This window comes from Camelus bactrianus, chromosome 11 (genome assembly GCF_048773025.1).
Source record: "Camelus bactrianus isolate YW-2024 breed Bactrian camel chromosome 11, ASM4877302v1, whole genome shotgun sequence".
Lineage (NCBI taxonomy): Eukaryota > Metazoa > Chordata > Mammalia > Artiodactyla > Camelidae > Camelus > Camelus bactrianus.
In genome coordinates this window covers 66,783,193-66,810,316 of record NC_133549.1, presented here as the reverse complement: position 1 = coordinate 66,810,316, position 27,124 = coordinate 66,783,193, and the positions used below count along the sequence as shown (strand labels likewise).

The window sequence follows — 27,124 nt, the reverse complement described above, 5'->3', positions numbered from 1 at the left end:
GAGGAGCAGGTATAAGCATCCAGACACCACTTCTTGGGTGGGCCATGCCTCTCCTCGCCAAGCACATCCTGGCCCCTCTTTCTCTAGGGTTCACCCCAAAGCAAGCAGGCGTTCAGAGAATCAAGCTATTTGGCAGAAAACTATATATAGCAAAGGCGGCGTTCCTTGGCTCGATTCTGGCAAAGTAGGAGTGGGCTAAAAGCCAGAATGAAAAGCTGGGTTACCTGAATGACAGCCTTCAGAACCTGAATAACCCAGTGGTTACGTGTGCAGGTAGCTGAAGGGTTCTATCAGCTCCCAAACCCAGTGCAAGGCTTGAAGTCTGTCCTTTGGTGAGACAGCCACACTGCCTAGCTGCCTGCAGACCACCACATATATAGCTCAATCCATCATTAAGGTATAAGTAAATGTGGATGGAAATGACAAAACATAAGGGTCCTGGCCCTGGGGAACTAAAGACTTGAGTTCCAGACCTCCTTTAAACCAGTGTGCCCATCACTCCTGGTGGAGCTACAGAGGAAGTGCTTGGAATTGAGTGGAATTGCTGCTCCCCATGTCTGTCAATTGGTCCTAATATCAGTGTCCACACACAACCATTTCACCACAAGGGGGCGCTCACTCACCAGCAGCCAGTTGGGCGCTGCCGCGCTGTGCCTAAATAAACAAGTGAATGCAACCATCGACAATGATTAGGATTTGAGACATTTAATCACTTAATTGCTTCTTGAGAGTATTGCTGCAATTAGGAAGCATTGAGATGGAAAAGGAAGAGGTTAAAGAGAGAAAAGATCTAAAAGAGGCAAGTACCATTTTCCAAGTATAAAACATCATATTAAAAGTGACATGGCAGTATATTCATGCGACTACTAATGCACAAACTAGACAGTCTGATTTTTGCAGAGGCCAATGTGACATCTGCTAGCAACATGATGTTAAGACATTCCACCCACCTCTGCCTGACTAGGTGTTAACTAATGTGCACAGATACATAGAGAATAGAAAGCCCACAAGTACTAAGTCAGACTAACGCTCATGATCATAAAGTGGCTCGCCACAGCAGGTCCCTTTGAAAAACACCATCGCCCCTTAGCAGCAATGTCACAGCACAGAGGAAGGTCATGGGGAGACACTGGAAGCAACAGCACACTCTGTAGGGCACCTGCTTCTCTGACAAACCACAGTGGTGCCTGCTGGGCCACTCTGGGTCTGGGCTTTCTCCAACACAACGACCGCACTGGAGACCCAGGGACGTTCATGCACAGCTCTGACTACAGCTCCTCTCAGGAGGTGCTCGGCATCTGGGAAGAATGTGACTCTCATGTCTGAAGAAGCTCAGCCTCCAACACATGCATTCTCCAGCCACCCCTGGAATCCACAAAAGACAGAATGAAACGCACCAGCCTTGGAATGGCACGGCCAGTGGGTCAGTTACCGTGGAGGAAGTACAGTGCTAAAGAACACTTCAGACAGATGTGCCGAGCAGCTGGGGGCAGTCTGGGTGTCTTGGCTCTCCAAGCCAGCACTCCCAGTGAAGGGGACTAGAGGACACCAGCCTGAAGAAGCTGAATATTTAGAAGTCCCTGAGGAGGGTGGTGGAACCGAGGACAATTACTCCTGATTTATCCTCTACCCAGCTAAAAACCTCGAAAGACTGACCCATTTCCCCTTGAACCTGGGTCAGGAATAGCCCATCACTGCTGGCTGCAGAGGAGGAAGGCACACGGTATGTCGTCATGAGAGCAGGACAGTGGCTCAGCCTACATTGGGCCCCTTGCAGAGGGAAGAGGGAGAAAGTGGGTGCAGGGTTGGGTCCCGTCCCCGCACCACCCTGAGCAACTAGTCTTAATAAGGAATCCCAGACCCCAGGCCACAACTGACACTTGCATCCTGTTTTCCTATTCCAGAAGGTTTATCTCATCCTAGCCAGGGCCGAGGAGTGCAGTACCTGAGGCTTAACTGCCGTAGTACCTTTGGGAGCTGAATAAAGGGGGAAGAGGCAGGAAGACCACACTAATGGAGAGAGATTTTCCTTACCTTGGGGGCTCTCACACCCTCCTCACACCTACCTCAGGTAAGTCAGGGCACCTTGTGAAGGTGCTTTGAGCTGTTCCTTCAAGCAAACATTCTCCTACATGATGGCTTAGAGCAACAGGGGAGGGGAGGACCGCCACCAACTCTGGTGACACACATTTGAATTTGGGTGCTCATCTTACTCTGATACTCAGAAAAGTATAGAAAAGGGTCTGGTTCTGACCATCACCAGCCCAGGAGAGGGTTCAGGTGTGCTCTGAACACTGGCAATTCAGAGAGGCAAGCACCAGGGCCAGAATGTCCTAGTCTCTGGAAATGGAGTTCTCTTGAACCCAGTCCATGGAAGCAGGGACAAACCAGTGGCATTATTTCAAACAAGAATCTTCAAAGATGGTGGCAACAGAGTATGAAATGGGGACTGCAAGCATGGAAGAGGACCGGTGGACCAAGCAGATCCGCTTGGCCATGCCGACCCTGCATAGCAGGAACAACAGCCTGGGCACTCTGGGTCCTGGGAGGGTAACAGGAGCTGCACTAGGAGGGGCTGCGAGACAACTGACCGCTCCAGGAGGGGCTGGAGGAGCCGTCTGCCTGAGGTAGCAAAGCAGACCTTTTCCTGTCTCAAAACTTACCCAGCCTCCCAAGGAGTCAGGACAGGTCAGAGCTGCCACACAGTGATTAAGTGAAGTTGAGAGCAAGAAACGTTAGAAAAGGAGATGGTTAAAACAATTCCCAGGGTAACATTTAGAACAAGGGCAAAATAATTGTGTAAGGGAATCCTCTGGTCTTCACATTATAGAACGACAGAAGGATGCCAATAATCCTGAGGCTCAAGCTGTCCGCGGTCTGTTCCGTTGTGCTGTGTGGAGCAAGACCAGATGAAACCGCGTGGCCTGTTCCCCACCCCGAGACCCTTCTAAAGGCCAGATGCCCCTCGGGGCTACAGAGGGTCCCAGCTCAGCGGGGTTTTGGAGAACCATTCATCTGGTTACCCTGAGTTACAGTGTCTGTGCTGAAAAGGCTGTCCAAGAAGACAGAGGACAATTCTGCCACGAGGTTCCTGTCAACGGTAGCCTGGGCCATGCCGTAGATCGCGCCCTACAAATCCAGTCAGAGAACAGTTGTTAGTGAGGAGGGGCTCACAGCAAAGATGGAGCTGTGCCTGCCTTCCAGTGCCCTCCTCTCTCCCACTCCACTCCCACCCCAGGCGCCATCCCAGCAGAAAGACAGCTGGCAGAGGACATTTTTCACAGGCACTTGCCAGTCTGCCTTTCTGCCCAAAGAACTATCCTATGGGGTCTGGTGTAGAAAAGTCCAGCAGAAACAGGCTTATTGCCTTTCCTGTCTCAAAATTCTCTTTTCCAATGGACACCACCACCACCTGCCTTTCTATACCAATTCCAAGTTTATAAGGTGCTTATTGTATCTCACATATCTCATTTGAGACTTAAAAGCCCTGGGAATACCCATTAATTAATAAGGAAAGAGATTTGTGGTTAAAGGGCAGAAGGAGGAACAGACTGGAGGTCATCTGATTCTTTCAAACCCACCACCTAAACGTCCACAGGAAGGAAAACCCCAGTGTCCCTACCATTCCTGTGGTCTTTGCTTTAGGATTCTTCATGATTTGAGTGATGGATTCCCGGATGTCCTTTAGGAACTGTATGGCTACTCGCTTCCGGGTGTGTACCAGTGTGACGCAGAAGTGAATGCTACAGGAGAAGGGACAGAGAGGTGACTCTTAGAAAAAAGTTCTAAAATTTGCTGGTTGCTTCTTCCTGTTATCTGAGACAAGCGGAGGTCATCCATGTTGTTCCCAGTCCTGGGCATCGGGGCTGTCAAGCGTGGGCTGCGCAAGGGCTTCCTGCTCTCAGTGTGATCAAGAACCACTCCTGTGCTGTCCACCCCTCCCCTCAGGAACTGTCAGGTGCTATGCCTTCAATCATGTGACAACGAATTTGGGATGCGTTTATCTTAGATGATAAACCTTGGGGATACAGCCACAGGGCTGGGGTCTTGAAGGACTTCAGGGCAAAGAAGGAACTCTAGCTCCCCCTGGAGGGAGAACGGGGTACAGAGGGATTGTGAAGAGGAAAGAGAGTCCAGATGGGACTGACAATGGCAACGTGTGAAAGGATCAGGGGTGCATGGAGGACGCTGAAGAGACCTATTCTTTTGGGGTGGAGTGCTTATCTAAAGGCTCATGGAAGATTTTAGGTTAGAAACACATATTAAAGATAACAGTAGCAGGCCTGAAAGATGAGAGGCCTGCTGGAAGGTTCTGAGCTCAGTAGAACTCAGGTAATAAGAGCACCTAAGGATGCAGGAGTACGGAGCCTAGAAAGCGAGGGAGTCTGGTGGGGGGGGGTTGGGGGAGATCTTGTGACTGACCGCTGGCCTCAAGAGGCTGCCGCCTAATTTTGCCAGAGTTTAAAACTAACAGCTCTTGTTCCTAATACCGAGTAACTCCAGGTGGCAAGACGGACATCCTACAGATCCTACAGTTGCCAACAAAGAGCTGGACTCCAGCAGTCAGTGTCTATACTGCAGGTCACCTTGCTACTCAAGTTCTTCAAAAATCAGGTAGCAAAGGAATGGAAAGAGGCTTCTTCACACTCACCTGGGTGGGAACTGCAACTGGTTCAAGTTCCACCCCTTCGCAGTCATCAGGTTAAATAGTCGGTAGATGTCAAAATCACGGGAGCCCAGAGCAATGACGGACAGTTGAGGATTCCCAAAAACAAAGACGCCTTTGATGTTTTCCAGTCTTAAACAAGAGGAACAAAAAGGAAATTCAGGTACATACACTCCTCTGCCCATGATCCCATTTCTCCCTTACAATCTAACCTTTTGGGGCTTTAGTTTTCTCATCTTCTAAAATAAGATGGCTAGACTGAGATCAGTGGTCCTTTAATATGACAAATATTTAAAGGCCCAAATCCCTCTAGATCCAATGAATCAGGACCACTGGCTCCTGTCTGCCCAATTCCCAAATTATGATCTGCCCCCAGGGATATCTGAGGGATAAACAATGTACTTTTTAAAAAAATCCTGGAAAAATAATCTCTCCATCTCTTTCAAAAGTCATCCATGTACCTTCTAAGGCAAGAAACGGTACAGCAGTTTGCACCAGATGGGTGTATCAGGACTATATGCAGGCCGAAAAATGAGCCATGCATATGGGCTGCTTTCATTCACCTTCAAGATTCAGGAAAGCTCTCCTGCCTCAATCCCGGTGACACACAGACAGGCAGGTAACCCATGAACACATTAGGCAAAGCATGCAGCCTGGTTCTAGCCTTAACCCCAGATTTCACACCCCATCCGTCCCCATTCCATCTGCCCCCTCTCCGAGTCTTTTCTTATCCCAGTGATTCTCCAACTGTAATTCTTAGACCAGCAGCATCAGTATCCACTGGGGACTTCCCAGAAATGCAAATCCCTGGGCTCACGTTCTAGCCCTACTGAATCAGAGTTCTAGGAGTGGGGCCCAGCAATCTGCATTTTAACAAGCACTCCAGGTGATTAGGAGTCAATCTCAAGTTTAAGAACCACTGTCTTAACCAGTAAGCTGTACATCAGCAACATCAGCACTTGGTAAGAGCTGCGAGTTGTTAAGATACTCTTAACAAGATGACCTACAGATGAAGCCCAGATCTGACCCTCCAGGTCACAGCACAGGGCGGGAGCTTATCCTCCCAGGCCAGCACCCCACTCCTAAGCTGCATCCTAAACCTTCAGCCTCGTGGGGGACTGCAGATGGGCTGGGACTGGGGTGCTTAGCCAGACAGATGCCTCGAGCCTATTAGTAGACAAAGCAAGAGACAAGGCAGACTCCCAGTCTTCTACACATACTCTGACTTGAGGAAGCGAGTGGTTTTGATGATCTGTCTGGTAGCTTCAACATAGCCGCTCTCACCAAAGTGCATCAAGGCGGCCCAACAGCCTGCACTAATGCCGCCAGGCCGTGAGCCCGCAATGGTGGGGGAAGCATAGATGCCGCCCTGCCAATCCGTGGCAACGAAGAACTGATAGCTCCTGTATTTCTTGTCACTGTATAACACCACTGAAGAGCCTTTGGGGGCGAAGCCATACTGCAGGGGGAAGAAGCAGACAGGTGAGTGAGTGTGCAGTTCCGTGTGGCGCCCCTGCCCCAGAATCTGTCTCATCATGCAGGTTTCCCCTTCGTGTGTCAGGTTCTCTGTGTTCCCACTCATGTTAAGATTTCCAACTTATAATTTATTAAAGGGCAGAGGAAACTTAAGGGGTGGGACTTAAATTCTCTATTTTAGGGATGAGGAATCTGAGGCACAGGGGAAAAAAATGTCTTGTTCAATTAATAAGTTTACTTCCTGTCTCTCATCCAGCCTGTGCTTTTCCTTATTTAAAACACTGCTTCCGTCATGACACACCACCCTGGAGTAAAGATAACTTTCCACTGGAAGCCAGGAAAGGATAGAATTCAGGTCACCTGGAGCAACTACAGTCACGATCTGACTCCCTTTCCATCTTTTTTGCTTAGTATTACACTTCCTTTTTAAGAGCACCATGGTGCTCAAAATCTAGAAGCTACTTAATCCAGCTTTAAAATAAACTATGTACTTGACTAATGTGCCTTCCTAATGAACTCTCACTCAAGTTACCTTGGAACTAATTTCACTCCCTGAACCACCCAAGGACGGAGGGTAAGAAAAATGGCATAGGGTCTGTCGAGATGTAGACTTTGCCTCAGTCCCCCAGGGATGGCAGGGATGGACATTCCAAACATTACAAGCTCAACATTCCTGAGCATGTAAGTTCATCCCTTTCCCAAAGGACTCTTCCATCCATATACTCTGGTCACTCAGATTCAAGAGCCCCAGGAGCATAGGAGCTGCAGCATTAATTAGGAATTCTGGTACCAACCTCACCTTCACCCCCTACCCCAAGGATCTCAAGGCTTCGGGGAACCTTTGAATAAGGGCCACTACATTAGCATGTCCTAGTTGCATACAGTCACTGGATACAGAAATTCTCTTAGCCAATACGACACAAAGATAGCAGGTTCCTTTTCACTACTGCCTGTCACCTGTCGCTGTACCTTGTCATATGAATCAGCTGCCCTGGTGAGAGTTCAGAGCCAGATTTAGTTTTATACTTACAAGGAAAGCTAATGCTTTAACCAACTTACTTCATTGATAATAGTCAAAATAACCAACTGTCTACTTTGATTAACATGCGGTCTCTTCCCTCACTCACCTTATGAGTGTCCGCTGAAATGCTGGTCACACCTTTCACCCGGAAATCAAACGGCTGCGCCAGCGGGTATCCGGCTTTCTCCATAAAGACGATGAGGAAGCCCCCCAGACAAGCATCCACATGAAGAGGTATTTTGTACTTGACAGCCAGCTAGTTCCAAAAACCAAAGGCCATAAGAGAATATCAGTTAGAGCCCTGTAACAGAAACTCCATGAGACATGGATGGAAAGGTGGGGTTATAGCCACAGGGCATTATGTACTGTCTTCCATGTTTTAAAAACCTGGCTATTTTTGACCATCTTAATAAAGCTCATTTTTCAAATATATTTAGCCTTAGAAATAATTCATCTGAAATGTGGTTTCTGTTTTATATTTAAATATGCAGAACCTCAAACTCACTGCAAAATCAAGCAATAAATGAGCATCACTCTGATTTAGGCGGCGGAGGGAGGAGGGTCCCACGCTAGTAACTGCAGGGCAGGAGGGAGGGGTGCTATGTGGCAGCATAGTGACCACCACCCTCTTGGAGGCAGGCATGCTCTTAAGTGCAGACTACTTCCTGATCTGAATTGAAATGTCTGTACTCTTTCAGAATGTCCAGTTTAAACAAAGGCTTCTTCCTTGTGATAGCCCTCCCCCATGGCAGAAGCTGGTCACTGTCAGAGGCTCAAGCAGAGCTGTGCAGCTTACCACAGGGCTGATGAGAGATACTCATCACCACTGGGCTGAAATTTCAACTCAAAAATCACTTCTATTTGCCAAGGACTGCACAATTAGATTCTACTTGAGAACTCAGTTTGACTCCATCTCTCCCACATACCTTGGCCACTTCAGGGACAGGATCTATCACGCCATGAGGAAATTGCGGGGTGGAACAGACGAGCATGGCAGTGTTCCTGGAGATGGCTCTTCTCATTGCCTGCGGGGTTAAAGTTGAAAAAAAATGAGAAGCCACATCACAGTTACTCTTCTCTTCTGCTGCCAAGAGCAAGTGAGGCTACCAGCTTAGAGCTTCGGTTCCACTAATGCCCCTGCCTCACTCCTCCAGCCTGGAAGACTGCCTCCCCACCACAGTGGCCAAAAACAAACACTGGGGGAAAATAGTCTGAGCGAACAATACAAAAACAGCAAAATCACCGTGAGGGTAAAAAACAATATTGGATTAAGAGGCAAAAGAGCCAAATATGAGTCCTGGCCCCACATAACAGCAGTGAAACCTTGAGTAAACTACATAACTTCAACCAAGGTGTCTCCTCATTACAATAACACTAACAGCTTCTACGACCTCCCTGGGCTGTCATAAGGCTCAGATGTGATTCTGACAGCACTCTAAAAACTGGAAACTTCTTCTACATAAATGCAAGGCATAAAAATAATTACCAAAGAATTATTATTCAGGCTTAAAAAAAGAAAGAAATCCTGCCATCTGTGACAACGTGTGTGCACTTGGAGGACAGTATGCTAAGTTAAATAAGCCAGACACAGAGGGACAAACACCGCATGATCTCACTCACATGTGGAATCTGAAACAGTCAAACTCATAGAAGCAAAGAGCAGACTAGATGTCAGGAGCCGGAGGATGAGGGGAATGTGAGATGCTGGGCAAGGGGTACCAAGTTTCAGCAAGACAAGACGAGTACATTCCGGAGCGCTAATGCAGCCGTGTGACTACACTGAACAGTGTGGCATTATATACCTGAAATCTGCTTAGACATCTAGAGGGTAGTCTTAAGTATTCTAACCATGAAAAAAGAAACAAAATGGTAACTGTGTGAGGTGATGGATATGTTGAATAGCTTGATTGTGGTGATTATGTCACCATGTATACATATATCAAAACATCAAGCTGTATACCTTAAATATACAGAAGTTTTTACTTGTCAGTTAATTAGTCAGTTAAAACGTTAGTAAAGGCTGGGGGTGAGTAATGCCAGTGCTAATAAACTGGATAGTTTACTTCTGAAAAAAAACACTATTATAATGGCAATGGTACCAACTCAGGCCAATCAAAAACTTCAGTGTGAGGCTTGGGGCAAGTTAGTCCATGCTCATCTTATAAACGGAAGAGAAAGGGATGGTGCTGAAGCAAAACCCAGGTCTTTAAAGTCTCCACTTAGTCTCGGCTTCCTACTGGCGCTCATGCATCTATGGAAAGACTGAAGCTGCAATGACTCACCACTGCCAGCAGCAGGTTTTGCAACTCTGGCTGCTACTATCAAAGGCATTTCGAGCCTATCTGCATGTGATGCTGGAAAATGCGAGTCATCGGGTGCACTTCCTGCTTCTCGCAGCCCAAGACAGGCAGCAGCCCTTCAGAGGAACTCACCCGAATATCCACCTCCATCATTTTGTTCAGTGGAACCCGTATAATCTTCATCCCAAAATAATTGGCAGCTTTGTCAAATGCAGCATGGGCACTCTGGGGGGCTATGCTACATGACAGGGAGGAAGAAAATGATGAAATTCAGATCAAAGCAGGGTCCAAGAGACAACATGGCTAGTGGCTAACCTGAATCACCAGGAGTAAACTTCTATTTTCCCTCAAATTTTTAAGTGTTTGTTTTAGTTTCTTTTTAAGCACAAACAAGAAGAAGTCAAGACGTTTTCTAGAGCTTCTCCCTATAATTTAGGAAATCACTGGCAGCAGGAAGAACTCGGAAGTAGTGCCACATGGAGGGATCCTAAGCATAATTTAGGGCTGCCGGGTAAAAGATTAAGGACAGAGAATTTAGATCAGATCAACATAAAGTCGAGCCTACTTAACGGCTGCCTATCCAAAGATGGATTATCTCAGAGGGGAGCAAGCTTCCTGACATGACACAGGTTGAAGCAGAAAACGTAAGACTGCTTGGCAGGGATGTTACAGCAGCAGTCAAGCATCAGACCAATGGTCCCCTCCACCTCCGAAAGACCATGATCCTGTGAAAAACCAAAACCCCCATTTTTCCTACACACTTGGAAGCAGCATTTCAAATAGTACAGATAAAGAAGTCATTTGCTTTCAGACCTCCCTCAATTACTCCACTCTTACATTACTCTCTTCCCTTTGAGAAAAATCTTTATCACTGAGTAAGCATCAAGCACCAAAAATTAATCCATGAAGAAAGACGGCAGCCTGACTTATTTTCTTAAGCTAGGTATGACTCATAGCGTGAGATCATGTGCAACAAAACCCTTAGTCCCTGACTCTTGTGGGAGAAACATTAACCCAAAAGATGTGGTATAAACATGCTGTACAAGGAGCAGGTCTAGAGAAAAAAATGCAACCAGGTATCAAAATAATGTCCATGGGGTGGCAATATGGGTCAATCTCAAAAGGATTTTTTAAATTTGTCCTCCCAGAAAACAGCCTTCAGGCTGAAATTATCTTAGGGAGTCTCCTGAAACAGTCCACTATATGTAAGTAACTTTCACTGAGCTAAGGTAAGTAGAGAGCTTTCCTTAGGCCAGATAAACTTAGAGTAAATATCACAGAATTCAAAGATGTAGTCCTATAACTCTGCCACTTTTAGAAAAAGGATCTTGTTCTTGCTTACAGCATACACCATGCACAGATGTGGGGCTGGGGAAAGGAGTGGCCTTTAATATTAACTAGCAGACCCACTTAGGATTTTGCTGAATGTGAAGGATAATGGTCAAAGGCACAGGACAGGAAGAAAAAGGACTGGAATTGCCAGAGGAAGTAAAGAAGCAGAAAACAGATTGCCAGGCTGTTTCATAGAGCAGTACCACAGACAAACCTGCAAGGGGAAAAAACAGCCACACATACAGTCAGCCCTCCATATCTATGAGTTCAACCAACCAAGGATGGAAAATATTCAGGGGGAAAAGAAGTTCCACAAAGCAAAACTTGAATTTGCTGCACACTGGCAACTGTTTACATAGCACTGACATTATGTTAGATATTATAAATAATCTAGAGATGATTTAAACTATCCGGAGGATGTGCATAGGTTATATGCAAATACTACGCCACTTATATATAAGGGACCTGAGCACCAAGGATTTTGGTATCCATGGGGTTCCTGGAAACAATTCTGTACAAATGTACCAGGACAGCTGTACATACATTTCTGGAGTTTTGATCCCATTCTCGAAGGCCAGTTCCCGATAAGCTTTGCAGGCCATCAGTATGCTCTCTGTCCCCCCAGAGGTCACCTGTAATAAAAAAGAGATGCCATCTGTGTAAGGAGTTAGGGATAGCCGCCAGCAGGCATTTCCTGCCTCGATCTTGATGGTGTCTGATGCAGAAACACGAGCTACTGGATGCAAGCTGTAGACCAGACACTGCTATCTTCCAGAAGGAAAACTTGACCTTACTGGCTAAGCCCAATCTTGGTTCAGAAGAAGAGTGAAAACTACTAAATAAGAATGATTAGAAGCTCCACACGGTATGGACAAAAGCCCATCTGCCCAGACCCCACCTGTGCACAATCCACTTACATTTCTGTTATTCGTCCAGTTGCAGAGAGGATAGGGCATTTTACCCCATTCAAAAGCGTCAAGATTACTGACTTTGATTTAAACCTCTGTGCCCACTGAAGAATGTGAAACGGTGAAGTTACAACTCTAGTCAACTATGCAATACATTAGGAGACCAAGAAGAGACATTAGGACGTTCGGAAGTAAACTTGCAGTTTTGTCAAGTTTGAAAGACAAGAGAAAAGCAGAAGCCTCTAGGAATTTTACTAACTTTATGGAAATTAAAACAAAAATCCTAATGTTATTAAATGAAAGAAAATGTTTTCCTGAAGCTAGGCCTAGCCCCTCTGATACAGGAGAATTTCTTTACCAGAGTTGATACAAAAATACTCAAGAGGTCATTTCATTCATCCTGTTTTCCTCACTAGACTACAGACTCATGAAGGTGGAGACCACTCTGTTCATAATAGTATTCCTGGCACCTAGCCCAGGAGCTCACGCCTGACAGACCCTCAATCAACATTTCCTAACACCCGATCTGACTCTCAGTAAACCTGACCAACACGGGCATGTCATACACATCTGGCTGTCCTTTGATAACATGTAAGAATGAAATCATTTCAAAACAAACAGGGAAAAAAAAGCCATAGCACTGAGCTAGGTGGACATTTTCTTAGGTTTATCGTCTCCAAAGAGTCATATAATCTTGGACAGCTTTTCCATTTTACAGGTGAGAAAACTGAGCCCCTGAGAGACTAAGTGATTCCCCTCAATGTCATCCATCAACATGTTTTGATAAAAAGTAAAACTTTCTACGTTTTCATGTTTAGGGCAGCTTAATATGAGACGAGAGTGGGTAATGACTGAAATTTTCTAAAATTATATCCACATATAGGACAAAAATACCATTGGATACAAAACCCCAGTGGTCAGGAGTTATATAGAAGATTAGCTGAGGAAAGTTAGTCATTTTGTGATTGAGGAAGCCTTCCTGAAACATGTGACCGTCATCCCCACGGTAAGGCCCTTAACTCTGGCACAGGACACTTATTTGTAGGTCCCTGCATTTCTCTGCCTACAGTTGAGGTCAGCTCTGCCAGTCGTAGTGTGTCCTGTGGTCTAGCATAAAACCTCAGAATGTCACATGAGGAGCTAAGCCAGCTGTGAAGAAAGGCAGGAAAGGACCAAGTCCCCAGGGTGCTGATCTCTCACTAAAGTCCAGTAATGACATAGCAGAAATATTTCCAAACCCCCTAGTCACCCACTCCACAAGTCCTATTCTCAGTTCAGTAACTAATCAAATCAACTTTGTTATCTGTTAGGCAAACACCAGTGTCCTTCTGACCGTAAAAGCAGGAATACTCAAGTTCTACTCCTAATTTTTATTTCTGATCCCCAAATTCTGTGTTTAAATACGTTGCTACTCTCCCATTTCCCTCTACCCTCTACACCCAAAGAAAAATGGAAATCTAACTCTGAAGTAAGAAGACAGGGGCCTCAATAATTACATTAGTCGACATCTTTCAACATTTAAAAAAAAAGCCTCACTCTAATATATGATATGTATGTCAGAGAACAGGAGCAGAGCAGGACCTACTTGAAAATTATTCTTTTAGATATTATTTGGAATCAATGGCATTTGCACAAGCCAAGACTGTTTCCCATGGCAACCTAATTTCTTTAAGTATATAGTCACCACTCATCCATCCTAACTGAGGCAAGTAAGTTAATAAAAAATAAGAGTTTAAGATTAAAGAACAAAGAATGAGAAGAGCTTAAGACCTTACTTGAGAAGAGGCTTAAGACTGCTCAGCCATTTGGCTCTTGTTCCCCACCTCTGAACTTTCCTCACCAAAGTGGCTTAACAAGAGAGACAGAGATCAAAAGACATACAGGGACTGAAGTGAGAAACTCACATAATCCCACAGGAAATCAGTCCTCTTATAAAAGTCTAGGCATCAGAAGAGACTGGGGATATCAGACTCCATCTATCCTCCTCCTGATCCCTGACACGGCACTAAAACAGATCCTAATGGGAGAGGCCTGGCTTAACTGCAGCAACGCAAGAAAACCCCACAGAGTTGGACTTCTGGATTAAGATGGAAGGCTGAAGCTATTTCACAGAATTTCTCTCCTCCAAATACATGCAAGAATGAAGAAAAAAGCAGTAAAACCCTGCAATAAGAACAACCAAACAAGGAAAGAGAGAGAATCTAACACAGTAAACTTCAAATACCGGCAATGAAAAAAAAAGAAATAAGTTTCTAAAGCACAGCAGAGAGTAAAACACAGTTTCTAATCCCTCCTCCAAGCCTTGGAAACTGTCCAGGGGAGGCAGCAAAATCCTGGGAATTCTCATGAATACCCCACAAACCTTCAGAAGCAAGTGGAAGGGGCTTCCCTATCTTCAGATCATGGTGGCCAGTGAGAAATATGCAGACTGGGGAGAGAGAACACCAGGACTGACTCACTAAAGTGAGGACTCCGGGCATACAGGATGAGCTAAAGAAATCATCCAAGTCCAAAGAGTATTATTCTCTTCCAACTAGGCAGCATGAACACTGAGAGGTAACTTTTAACAAAATCTCAGAAGATTATTCTGAGATAATTCTAATACAGGTGGAACAAGGTTTTAGCTGAGCCCTCCCCTCAACTAAATACTGCCAGACAAGAGGTCACCCACCATGCATCAGAACAAATAATGTCTACAGACACGCACCCAAGCATGAGCCAAGATGAAAGAAAATGGCCACTATGCAAATATGTAAAAAGGAAAAAAAGGTACCCTGCAAAATAAAAGCCCAACTCAGAAGGTCACAACCTAAGGAGCAGAAGGAAATTCCTCCTGTTTCTCACTACAGAGCAGTATCATAAGAACATGAATTCAAGAAAACAAAAGCTGAAAGACTGGACCCTGAAACAAAAGAATCACACCAAAGACCTAAAAAACCAAAGTACCAAACAGCACGATACAGAATTAATTTTAAAAAAAACTAGGAACAACAAGGAACAGACTAAACATGGCTGAGAATAAAAATATTAACTCAGAGGAAAGGTTTAAGATAAGTTTAGTGAACCCAGATAAAAAAGACAAGAGACTGAAAGCTCAGTGCCATTCTACATATGGAGAACCATGTCCATCTGGCTAGTCACAGATAACCAAAAGGTGTTCAGAGAAGAATGACAGGCATGGTTGGAAATCTGTGAAATCACATTCTCTAAGGACAGCTGAATACCCTAGGGAAAATGTGGGGAAGAGAAGATTCAGGGGGAATGAGGCTTTCAAGTACGCAAAGGTCTCCCACACGGGAAAAAAACAATCATGGAACTTCTCTTTCCAGCAATATACATTATATACCTTGGGTAATCCTCCAACCTGAAACAACTAAAAAGCCTGGTAAAAGATTTAAGAAAATTTTTACATGCACCACTGAGCTAACATAAAGGAACACACTGAACCCCCAAACAAAGCAAAATGAAGAATCCTACAAGATAAGTGAGTACAAGAGCTGGTGTTAACTGTGAGAGTTGCTGCCAACCCCTAGAGACCTCACATTCCCACCCTGACAGATAAACAGGAGCCAAATGTGGGGCCTGCCCAAAGTAAGGAGGCTAAGAGGAGATGCTGAAAACACTGGGACGTCACCCACACTCAGGGGTAATACATACACTGGTGCAGAAAAGGACAGCAAGAAAAGCTACTTTCCTCAACCCAGATGCTCAGGTAAAGAAAAATAAGGATCTCTGAAGAATATATGACAGGACAGCTTTTACTTGAGTCTGTGATCTGAGTTCAGACTACTTCTGTAGTATAAAGCTGTGCCTAAGAACTGGACTTAAATTGATTCCAATGCAGTAGCATTTCCCAGCAACTCCCCAGTAACTGGCAGGAGTAGATACAAATCTTGTCTGGAATAACTTAACTTCAATCTAGGCCTCAAAGTTAAGTTTCTGGGAAAATCAGTAACTCACAGTTTAAAAAAAAAAATCACAAATGTAAGAATACAAGACAACATAAGTGAAACCAGCAGAAACACATAGGTAAGGCTCAGGAATGATGGAATTATCAGATACAGAAGAGAAAATAATTACATGCAATATATTTAAATAAACAAAACATAAGCCAAGGAAAGGGATTACAAAGAACAACCAAGCAGATTTAAAAAAAAAAAAAAAAAAGAACCAAACAGAATTCCCAAGAATGAAAAATACAGTAAATGAAATTTTTAAACCCATGGAAGTAGTAAGGAGTAATTACACACACCAAAAGAAGGAAGTCATAAAACCCCTGTACTTGTAACCCAGCTTCAGCAAGTATCAACTCACAGCCCATCTTTCTTCTGCCCGCAACTGGCCCAGGCATAGTCGCTTTTGAGACTATCAGCTTTCTAATAGTTACAACTTTACAGGCTTTCTGTTTTTTCTGGCTGCTTTTAAATACCACTTAGAGATGTGTTAGCCCTTCTCACTCTATCCTTCATGTCTCTTAACTGTCTGTTTGCCTCTCTGGGTTTTATTCCAGTTAATTTTTTACACTGTCTTGTTCCATAAATCTGACTTAGAAACCATGCAAATATTTCACATGGTTATAAATGAACTAGGGTTTCTTGCACAAATGGCTGATTCTGGATCTGGAGCAGGAAATGTACAAGGTGAACCTAGAATATTTCATCAAATGAAAATATTCCATCAAAAAATAAAAAAGGAGGAAAGAAAGGAAGCTTTCGAAGACCAACTGAGTCATGCAAAATGACCCAGGAGCCAAAATTAAGAAGTTCTCACTGACCAAAAACAGGGTGATTTGAGCAGCAATCTGAGTGACAGCTACAACAGCCTGAAGCACACATAGTGTTCTACAACCTACCCGCCCTGCTGCTAACAGGCATCTGAATTACTTCCTGTTTTCAACTGTCATGAACAATGCGGCTATGGATATACATCTGTCCTGATACACATCGTTTTTCTAGGATATAGCCTAAGTAGTGGGATTTCAGGGTCATAAGATACGGCTATCTTCAACTCTACTGGATAAGGCCAAACTGTTTTTGTGATTGTTTAACCTGTGGTTTCTTAAAAGTTCGTAGAGTCCAATGGCACAGGAGAATGCCTACGTCCTGTAAGTATACTGTCATCTCCCCTCTATGCCACCCCGTTCATCTAAATGCCAAAAAGGAACCCACTGCTAGATTATGGTTGGTTCAGTCTGTAACACTTTTGGAATTCTTTTTTGGAAAATGAATGCCAGTAATACCAGTTTTGTTAGCTACTGAGTATCTGAACATGTTGATTTTTCACTGTGCCAATGTAAAAGTAAAAACATGGCTTATTGAGGAAAAAACAAAAAGTTAACTATCAAATGTTCTTGTCTTTGGATGGGCCCTTCAATAATTAAATTTGCAGACTTTATAATGATTTTAAAAGTACTTGATAGGATTAGCACCTCTAGGTTACCATTACAGCACCCTGGGTTAAATCTAACCCTCATGCATAAGCGGAAATTTAGTTTTTTCTAGAGAAGGCAGTATCAGTTTGTAGGAACAAATCTAAACAGAAGTTTATCGATCACAGTTTAGGAAAATTAACAAACATCTACTAGAAAGAAAAGCTGAAAGAAGGAATCCTCATGTGTATCTTTAAATACAATGATACCCTCTTCCTGTATTCCTAAAACAACTGAGATTCCATTTATAGCAAAACAAAAACAAAAACTTAGCTTAAGTAAAACAAGAAGTATATCCAAAAACTACAAGATGGTGTGACAAAATCATACAGGTACCTGGATCGGTAGGTGGGAGGATGAAAGACGGAGGGAGAGAAAGGGGAGTGGAGAGAGCAGATGTGAATCTAGGATCTTCTTTAAACTATTCTAACAACTCAGTGTAAGTTTAGTTTCTCAAAAATAAAAAGCTGAAGAGAAAAAATATCCAGAGGATATATACCAAAATGCTGATACTCTATGGACTACAAAATTATAAGTAATCTTTTAAACTTGCTGTTAATCTGGATCTTCCTACAACAATCATGTATTATTTGTGTAATGCTTTTAATAAACTCTATTTTAAGCTAAAAAAAAATCAGATTATAGGATGCCACTTGCATGTACGTACACATCCACAGGAGTCTGGTCCCCCATTGAAGAGGGAACATGCTATCCTCACAATCTCTGCCTCTATTTTACGTAGTCCTGGGAAGATATCCGGATGCAGTGGATTACTCCAGGCAAAATCTCCATAAGCCTGCAAAGAAATGCAAGTAGATGTGCAGTAAGACTATTACACTGTATAGGAAAAATTATCATGCACCAAACAAAAGTTTCTAAGTATTAAACACAACACTAGAAACTGGGGAAATGATACAGTATGTTCTCCAACCTAAATAAAGATCAAAATACAGTGGAAGAGACAGACATGCACAAATATTTATTTACCCTGTGGTAAGAGACGAAGTATAAATGCGGTTAAGCACAGACTAAAACACCAAACAGACCCAGTTTGAAATCTTAGCTTTACCTATCACTTCTAACTGTGTTATCTTAGGCCAAGTAACCTCTCTGAGGCTGTTTCCTCATATGCTAAAGGGGATAATTATAGTACCTACCTGATGGGGGTCTGGCCATAAGTAAACAACATAACACACGCGAAGCACTCAGGAGAGTGCCTGCACGAAGCAGCTATTGCTGTAAGTGTGACAGCAGACGTATGCAGGTGCGTGACGTAAGGGGCCTTAAAGAGGGAACGATGAGCACCCCGAGTGGTCTGGAGGTGTCTGCTGAGTGGAACCTTGAGACATAAGTAGGAACTCGTCATTTAGAACAGGGAGAATGAAGGAGGGAAAGGAAAACAACATAAAAGCAAGGTGTACTCAGTAAAGAGAAAAGGCAGGAGGTAGTGTTTATAAGGGAAAATACCAGTAATAGTTGAAAAAATAGGTGGGAGCTGGCTCACAAAGAGGTTTGTATTTTCTGCTGCATAAGCAGCTTGGGTTCTGTCCTGTAGATAATGGGAAGCCACTGAAAGATTCTAAAGCATAGAAGTAAGGAGAGGGTATTATGTCAAGATACAGTTAAGCAAAATCTGTAATGTTTAGTAAGGTATGAGCAGTTTCAGAGTTTTAATAATCAAACACAAAGATCCTAGAGACCATCAGTCCAACACTAATTTTATAGACAAAGTGGGGTTAAAAAAATAAATCTCATCAGAAATAGAAGAAGCTAAAGGCAATTCTGAAGTCAACAAAAAGTGAGAATTATCTGAATTACAACTGAGACCACTGCTCATTCTCAGGTCATATGATTTGAGACTCAGGTAGTACAGGAAATTATGACCAAGTTTCCATCCCTTGTCTTTTCTTATCCAACAAAATGTATCTTGTCATTAATAATCTCAAATGATGGACTATCTTCCCTAGTAATCTGCCTTCCACACAGGCATCTCTAAAGCCTGGAAACACAAGCAGCACTTTACTTTTCTACAGACTGAAGGTATCTTTGACAATATTATGCATATTCACCTATGTTGGGGTAAAGAGACACTTTCTAAACTTCTTTTGTTTTAACAATAAACTTTCCTTAAGTAATTTTTCTTTTAATTACAAAGGTAAGGAGAAAAATATTCAAGAATATCAATTGGCAGAGCCACATGCTCCCTGTAAGTACTGGGCACTCGTTCACCTTCACAAGGAGTTCGGTGAGCTCCTTCTCCCCACTGTACACTGCTCCGGAGGCTTTCCCTTCTTGCCAAAAGACATCTGCAGAGAAAGGGAAGGTGACTGGATCATTAAGCAGGAACCTTTGGGAAGACAAGTTCTAATAAAGAAGAAAGAGGAATAAACTCCTCAGAGTAGGGAAAAAAAAATTGGAGTGGAAACCCAAAGGCATTCTTATATTAAATCAAGAAAAAGAATTCCAATGAAGAGCTATCACAGCAAAATAAAGGTGAAAGATCAACAATTACTATCAGCAACTGTATGAAAAAGATATTAACAGCATCTAGGTACAATAAAGATAGTCCAGTAATAATGCTGGACTTATCTCCAACTGCTAAGAGCAGAACAATTTTATCTATACTCATTTTCTGTTCTCTGTATAGCTCAGTGTGACTTTTTTCTGCAGTGGCTTCCTTCTTCTCTCCCTCCCTAGTCCGTCAAAGGAAGTATGGGAACTGCTATGAGCAGAGTTGGCAGAAGAGTAAGACAAACGTGCAAAATTCTCAGTATACTATCACCGGAGTTGAAGCCAGGGAAGTGAATCCCTGACTAGACAAGCCATGGTGAGATAAGAAGCATCAGCATCCTGGTCTCAGGGGCTCCTCCTTTAGACGAGCCTGGAACCCCACAAAGAATTAGCCACCTGCTTCCAGCAACATATGCTGCAGTGCTCAGCATCAGGAACACAGCCAATACTGGGATAAAGCTCAGAGGACAGTTCCTGACGGGAATATAAGGTCTGACTTTCTACTTCCTGAGACACTCTACAGTACTAACAAATCTGTTAATGTGGGCGTCTCAGGTGCTCTTATGACAACATGGCTGTGCCCTAGTGAAAGCAGGCAGTGAGAACTACAGAAGCAACCTAACTGAAAACTGTTGCCATGGGCTCTACAAAGCCAAGATCTTCAGCTCCAATGAGAACAGAAGACTGAGTAGCGAACATCCAGAGAAATCCCTCGTTCTCACGTGACCTGCCAGCTCTGGCTTGTGGCCAGCTGGACTTTCTTTCTTGAGAGGACACCGGTCTGTGTCATGCATATCTTCAGACCAGCCTTTCGAAAGTAGGATATATGGTTTCATTTCCTGTTCTTTTATGGGGGCTACAGAGTATGGCAATGGACAGTCACTTAAAAATGGAAGGGAAGGAAATATGGTATAGCAAGCAGCCCTCATAATCCCAGAAATCTTTAATATACAGGCCCTAGAATGCTAATCCTTGCTTTAGATCACCCTTCAATCCTCGACTATATATAGTTTTGGACCATCCAATGTAAAAATTCAACACATGTCAATTAGATATTTTAAAATGTAATGTGGTGTCCTGGAGTAGACTAGATCAGAAAAAAGGACATTATAGAAAAACTGGTGAAACAGGAGTAGCATTTGTAGTTTAGTTACTAGCACTGTACCAATGCTATTTTCTTAGTTTTGATAAATGTACCATGGTTATTGCAGATGTTAACATGAGGAGAAGCTGAGTAAGAGGTGTGTGGGAAATCTCTGTATTATCTTTGAAGATTTTCTATAAATCTAAAATTGTACCAAACTAAAATGCCTATTTTTAAAAGGTATTTGCAGTAATATAATCTTAATTTGTAATAAACGTGTTTGTGTTAATAACAATTACTGAGCACATGCTATAAAGCCAGGCATTATACATTTACATGGTATGAGCTCGTTTAAGGTCTACAATTATCCTCTCAGGTAAGTACTATTATAATTGTCCTCATTGCAGAGAGACAGACAGAGAGGCATAGAGAAGTTAAGTAACCCACCCAAGGTCAGACTTTAAATGGCTGAACCAGGATGTGAATCCAGGCTGAGCCCATGGGCTACACTCTTGAACACTAAGCTGCTTGGTACATTTATCCTTCCCGTATGTGCTCATGCATACATATACGTGTGTGTGTGCTTATTACACAGAAACACTAACAACATCCTGATAGATACTTATATACATATATCTCATCTGTGTTTATCTTTTGAGGATGAAATTAGACTTTTTATTTTCTTTTGTGCCTCTATACAGATTTCAGTTTCTGTAAGAATCTGTATTTCAGTTTTATTACATATTTTCTCTTTCCAAAAAACTAATGTGTCTGTTTTATTCAGGCTTAGAAAATAGAACTAAGTTCCACTCTCTCTGAGATTTGTCTGCTTTTATGGGTGAAAGATGAATGTAATGTAATTTTTAAAATATGAAATTCGGCCTTTGAGACAGGGAGTGGGCCCTCATGAATGTAGAATCACCAGGGATGAACTCTTCTAAATCTCTGCAAAATCAAACGATGACCAGATGACCAGCCACATTCAGGGAGCAGGGAGCGCACATTTGCCAAGAATCGTACCCATAGAGCTGTATTCCTTGAGCTTCTCCAGAACAGCAGCCGGGCTCAGACCCTGAGAGGGCAGGGCTTTCACGTACTCTTTGTCCACTTTCAGGAATGACATGTGCTTGCTAATATCATCCTTGGTCTTGTTCAGCTTGTCTTGGATCTCCAAAGGTAAGGAAGACAAAGTTAACAGGGAGAGGGAAGGACACAGTACGGAGAGCAGAAGAACCAGTTACAGCACCAAGTCAGCTGCTCAGGGGTGGGCACTGCACAAGTGCTACACAACAAGGATGGCATTTCTTCCTAAAGAGATACAGTGACATTTTGACTGTTCAGCTATTTTCTGGCCTGGGCAATAGTCTCTCAGAAGTATGAAACGTCAGTTTTCTCTCTGAAGGTCAAAGATGCACTCAATTCTCCCCCACCTCCACCCCTTTCCTCTGCCACATTGACATGTGCCAATGCTTTAACTGGCTTGCATTTGCTAAAGTCAGCACTTCTCTGAGGGCAATATTCGGACCTTGTTCCTGCCCTGGCAACAGCTACAGTGTGTGCTAAAGAAACCCAGGTAGAACCGTGAACAGAAGCTAGGAAAACAGGCCAAGCAACAGCAGAAGGGATTCTGGTGCTTGTGCAAGTGATGGGCTTCTTCACCAGATGCTCACAGACCACACCAGGAATCCACAGGCCCTTCACAGGTCCCCACACACAAGCACAAGACATGCAGGGAAGAGCCAGGGAGGCTGTCACCTGTGTCTCAGGTTGACAGCTTGTACTGTGTGACTCTTAAGTGCTAGGAGGAGCTAAGGTCCTTTTTGCTACATAATTTATCAACTGTGGTTAATTTCTTCCCCATCCTCATCAGACATTTTCTTTCCTGCATTCACTTATTTACTCAGTAAATATTTGCTGAACTACTACTGTGGGCAGGGGTTACGCAGTGAACAAAACAAACTTAGGCAGTATCTAGTGGAGAAAAAAAAAAAAAAAAGAACCTCCTGTTCTCATGAAGCTTATTTTCAGCATCACAGACTGAAAATAAAAGTCAGGTAATGAAAAGTGCTGGGGGCAGGTGGGGCAGGCAGGAACAGAGCAGAGCAAGGAGGCAGAGTAAGGCAAGGGCTGCTATTTGTGATGACAGACTCTTGGGCTGTAGACTCAGGGAAAAGTGGCTATGTGTTATAATTTGTGTGTGTTGTAGTGACTTGGTTTCAGCAATATGTCTGCTCAAGTTTGATGCCCAAGATCTCATTCCAAACATTTAGATCTTCTCACTTCTAGCCATGGATGACTAGAATCCAAGAGGATGTTCTGGGGGGTAGCCCTCAACGAAACCACAAGGAAAGCCACTCCTTTAAAACATGTCTACAACAGTCTGATAGGCAAGTGCTGGCAGCAGCAGAGTCCACACTCCTGGGTGATGCCAGGGCATATGATGGACACAAAGATAATTTTTTAAAGTTGTACATATGAAGAATTATGCTGCATAAATGTAACAGGAACAAACTATGAAAGCTGAGCTTCCATGCATAGATGATGCTGTTGTAATAAAATAAACAAAAATGATGAGAGGTGTATTAGAAAGCAGAGCACGCACTTCCCCACCCCAATTCTTGCCTCAGAACCTCCATCGCATTTTAATTTCATCACAGCATTCTTTTAAAATGAAATTCCTATGTATTTGCTTACCTATTCATTTTCTGTCTTTCTTAGTACTGAAATATAGATTCCATGGAGGGAAGGACTTAAGTCTTCTTCCTGATCACCCAGAATGCTACCTGACACTGAGCAATAACACATGTTGAGGAAGTGAATGTAAATGAATGAGAGAGGGACACACACTCACTCAAAAAAAACACTCTTGCCACTGAGCCTCAACATCTGCTTCTAAAAACCGAAAGGTGATTATACAGTTTCTAAGTACCTTCCAAGTCTGTTATTACACAGATTTAATGGGTTCTGGAACCCCAGGCATTTGTCTCAAAATCTGAAACTGAATGAGAAAAGTGTGATGAATAAGGGCAGAAAAAATACAGGGAATGTTAAGGGGAAAAGGAATTATCCTTTGTGCTCAGTCCATCCTTTGTACCTTCCCTCTCCCCTACCCTTTATTCCAGAAGGACTAAAGCAGATTTAATTTTAGGGCCTAATATGATTTGGGGTCAAATAAAAGCCCTCATTTCTCTCATTCTCCTTCTCCACCCATGATTTCCTCCACTTCTCCACAGGAAATGAACCTGAAAATATAAAGTTCTGGGAGGGTTAGCACAATGGTCTGAATGGATTTCAGTCAAAGGTTGAAGCTAATTGCTATCTTTTCTGGTTTGGCCAGGAAAGGGGAAAAGGAACTGAAAGCCAAAAGTGAAAAAAAGCTTGCAGGAAAGTTGAGGGCAGGATAGGGACCCGGGAGAAATGAAGCCATCAAGGATCATATGCCTTCCTTAGAGCCTGCAGTGGGGCCTGTCCTGTTTCTCTTCTCTGTGATAAAGAAGCTGTGGGAAGGGTGCAGAGGCGACTGTCTTATCCTCAGCATGGGTGGGGGTAGAGAGGATCCAGCCAAGGGAGTATTGAGACTTCAGACATGGACAAAGCACGAGAATGGCTCTGTTATCTGTTTCTGAACCCGGGATCAGCAAACTACAGGCCAACTTTGGCCTGCACCTATTTTTGTAGAGAATTTCACTGGAAGACAGCCAGGCTCATTCTTCCACCCACTGTCCTAGGGCTGCTTTCCCTCTGCAAGGGCAGAGGTGAGGTGCTGTGGCAGACACAGTACGGCCTGCAGTGCCTAAAATGCTTCCTATCTAGCCTTTTATAAAAAAGGGTTCCCGACCCTGATCTAAACCATGGGAGCACTCAAGCCTGGCTAAGTATCTGAATCAGCCCAGCCCACTACTGCTCTAAAGCTTCGTGTCACTTCTGTCAGGCTGTCTAATTTCAGATTCTTCCTTAAGAGACATTTCCTTTCTCCTTTGGTCAAACATGTCAGAGAAAGGGTTAAGGCAGGCCTCTCCATGCTGGCACTTCTGACACTGTGAGTCAGGTCGCCCCTGCTGTGGGGGCTGAATGTGCGCCGGAGGGCCTGCAGCAGCACCCTGGCCCCTGCCCACTAGGTGCCGGAATCAGACACCTCCAGCTGTGACATCCAAAAATGTCTCCGAATGCTGTCAACTGTTTCTTGGAGGTGGGGAACAAAAATCACTCATCCCCTTAAGAATCCTAGGTTCAGTAAATAGAAAAAGGTTTAATGATCATGGGAGTGGGGGGCAGAGGAGGAGAAAGATACACTCAGATTCTACTTACCTTGCGACCAACAATAGGCATCTTCCGGATGAGCTTAAAACATCTCTTTTTAAATCTTGACCATAAACCTTAAAGAAACAAATGGTTCTATTATCCAAATAAATTTCCATGGGTATGACCTGCTAGTCATAATGTATGAATGTATTCAATATATCCTCCGCAATCTCACTTGCCTTCAGACTGCAGAGGTAGTTTCTTTCCATTTAAAAAAAAAAAAGAAAAACTTTCAATTTTTGAATAAGTAATTTATTTACATGGTTAAAAAAAAAAAGGCACACACACAGAGACACACACACATTCTCATCTATCCCTCAGACCCCCATCCTACCTCCAGGTAAACACTACTATTAGTTTCTAGATACTCCCCTAGAATTTCTTTATGAATATACAAGCAAGAATAAAGACATATTCATATTTGTCCCTTTTACACAAAAGGTAGTATACCACTACTACTGTACTAGACCTTGTTTTTCTACTTCGGAATATTCTTTTAAAGATCAGTGCTTCCTCATTCATTTTTATAGCTGTAGAATATTCCATTAGATGGATGTACTCTAATTTTGGCGGGGGGGGGGGATTAGGTTGGTTGGTTTATTTATATATTAAATGGAGGTAGTGGGGATTGAACCCAGGACCTTATGCATGCTAGGCATTCACTCTACCACTGAGCTACACCCTCCCCCAAGATGTATTCTAACTTACTTAACATGCCCCTTCCTGATGGAAACTTAGGTTGTTTCTAGTATTTGCTATTTACAAACTGTGCTGAAACAGCTAGCCTTGTAATACACAACACACTGCATACATAAGAGTATACCCTACAGGATAAACTCCCAGAAACAGAACTGCTGGATCAAAAGTGTTGCAGGTGTGCAACATTTTTCTTCCCTCCTTCAAAACAAATGACCAACCCATGGTTTTTTTTTTTTTTCCCAGGATCTATGCTCCATTTTCTCATTCAACCCACACCCCAGCAACATTTTCTGGACCTAAAAAGGCCTTCAACTTCATGGACACCAATCAGACTCCATTCTTTTGGGCAGTAAATAGGAAATATGGAATTCTGATCCTGTCCATCATAAATAATTATAAAAAGATGGCATCTAAATAGACGATTACACCTTTAAATGAATTCACATTATATATATATATATATATCTGAACTCACTCTGACAAGATTTTGAGGTTGGCAGAGAAGGCACTACCTATCACCACAAGAACTAAGGATCAAAGCATTAATAACCTGCTCAAGGCCACAGATCAAATCAGTGATGGGGCAGGGATTTAACTGAAGCCTTTGTCTTCCTAGTCCTGGACTCCCAGGACTCTACGCTGCTTCAAATGCCCAGCAGGAATTTTCACTTATGCCAAATGAACCTCTAAGGAATCTAAACCTAGGCTTTATACAAGGATACAAGGCATGAACTGAATGAACTTCCCTGCTTTCCTAGGAGATCTGAGTGTTTCAATTTCCCTGGCCAGAAGGAGCTCTCACAGAATGTGTGTCTACTTTCCTTGGTATTTATTATGATGCCCTGCATCTTTAATAGCTATTTTTGCTTAGTTTGTATCCTTCAGTGCCTAGCACTGAGGTCAACACTATGTAAATGTCTGGGACAAAACCAGGTAACTAAGACACAGACTAACTAGACAAAGTGACTGAAACCACTGTTGGTAGTTTTTTGTTTAAATTTTGGAGTATTTCCTTTCAGTCCTACATTCTATATATTGTAATACATAGCTGAGATCTTATTGTTTGTACAATATTACATCTTCTTCTCATTTATGGCATTTTTATATTATTAAAAATTCTTCCTAAATGTCTTTTTAAATGTTACCGTAACAGTCCATCAAATTAATATAACTTAGTGTTGGCTATTTAAGCTGCTTGTTATTTGACTATTTCTAAAAATGCTGAAGCTGTTAAGATTCAGAACCACTTCCTTATTTAATGATTGAAGTAATTAATTAATGAGGTAAAAAGAGGTCTGGAAATCAGCAAGCTCAGTCAGGTGTCCAAAAGTACACCAATGTGACTAGATGGAGGATAAAAGAATACACTAATTTTGTGAACACACTGAGATAAAATG

General features: G+C 43.1%; 1 protein-coding gene across 3 annotated transcripts in view; it reads right to left on the bottom strand.

Moving 5' to 3' along the window:
- Positions 1-689: 689 nt before the first annotated feature.
- The window catches only part of SGPL1 (sphingosine-1-phosphate lyase 1), a 53,929-nt gene continuing 27,494 nt past the window's right edge, over positions 690-27,124 (bottom strand). For all 3 annotated transcript variants that reach the window (XM_045514214.2, XM_010951645.3, XM_045514215.2), the window contains exons 4-15: positions 25,035-25,102; positions 21,747-21,894; positions 19,361-19,437; positions 17,799-17,927; positions 11,339-11,427; positions 9,596-9,701; positions 8,090-8,188; positions 7,270-7,419; positions 5,887-6,125; positions 4,652-4,798; positions 3,623-3,743; positions 690-3,129 (exon numbers count right to left, since the gene is read on the bottom strand). In XM_045514214.2, the coding sequence (XP_045370170.1) occupies positions 2,989-3,129; positions 3,623-3,743; positions 4,652-4,798; positions 5,887-6,125; positions 7,270-7,419; positions 8,090-8,188; positions 9,596-9,701; positions 11,339-11,427; positions 17,799-17,927; positions 19,361-19,437; positions 21,747-21,894; positions 25,035-25,102 (1,514 nt within the window). In that variant the 3' untranslated portion in view covers positions 690-2,988. The remainder of the gene's footprint in view (positions 3,130-3,622; positions 3,744-4,651; positions 4,799-5,886; positions 6,126-7,269; positions 7,420-8,089; positions 8,189-9,595; positions 9,702-11,338; positions 11,428-17,798; positions 17,928-19,360; positions 19,438-21,746; positions 21,895-25,034; positions 25,103-27,124) is intronic.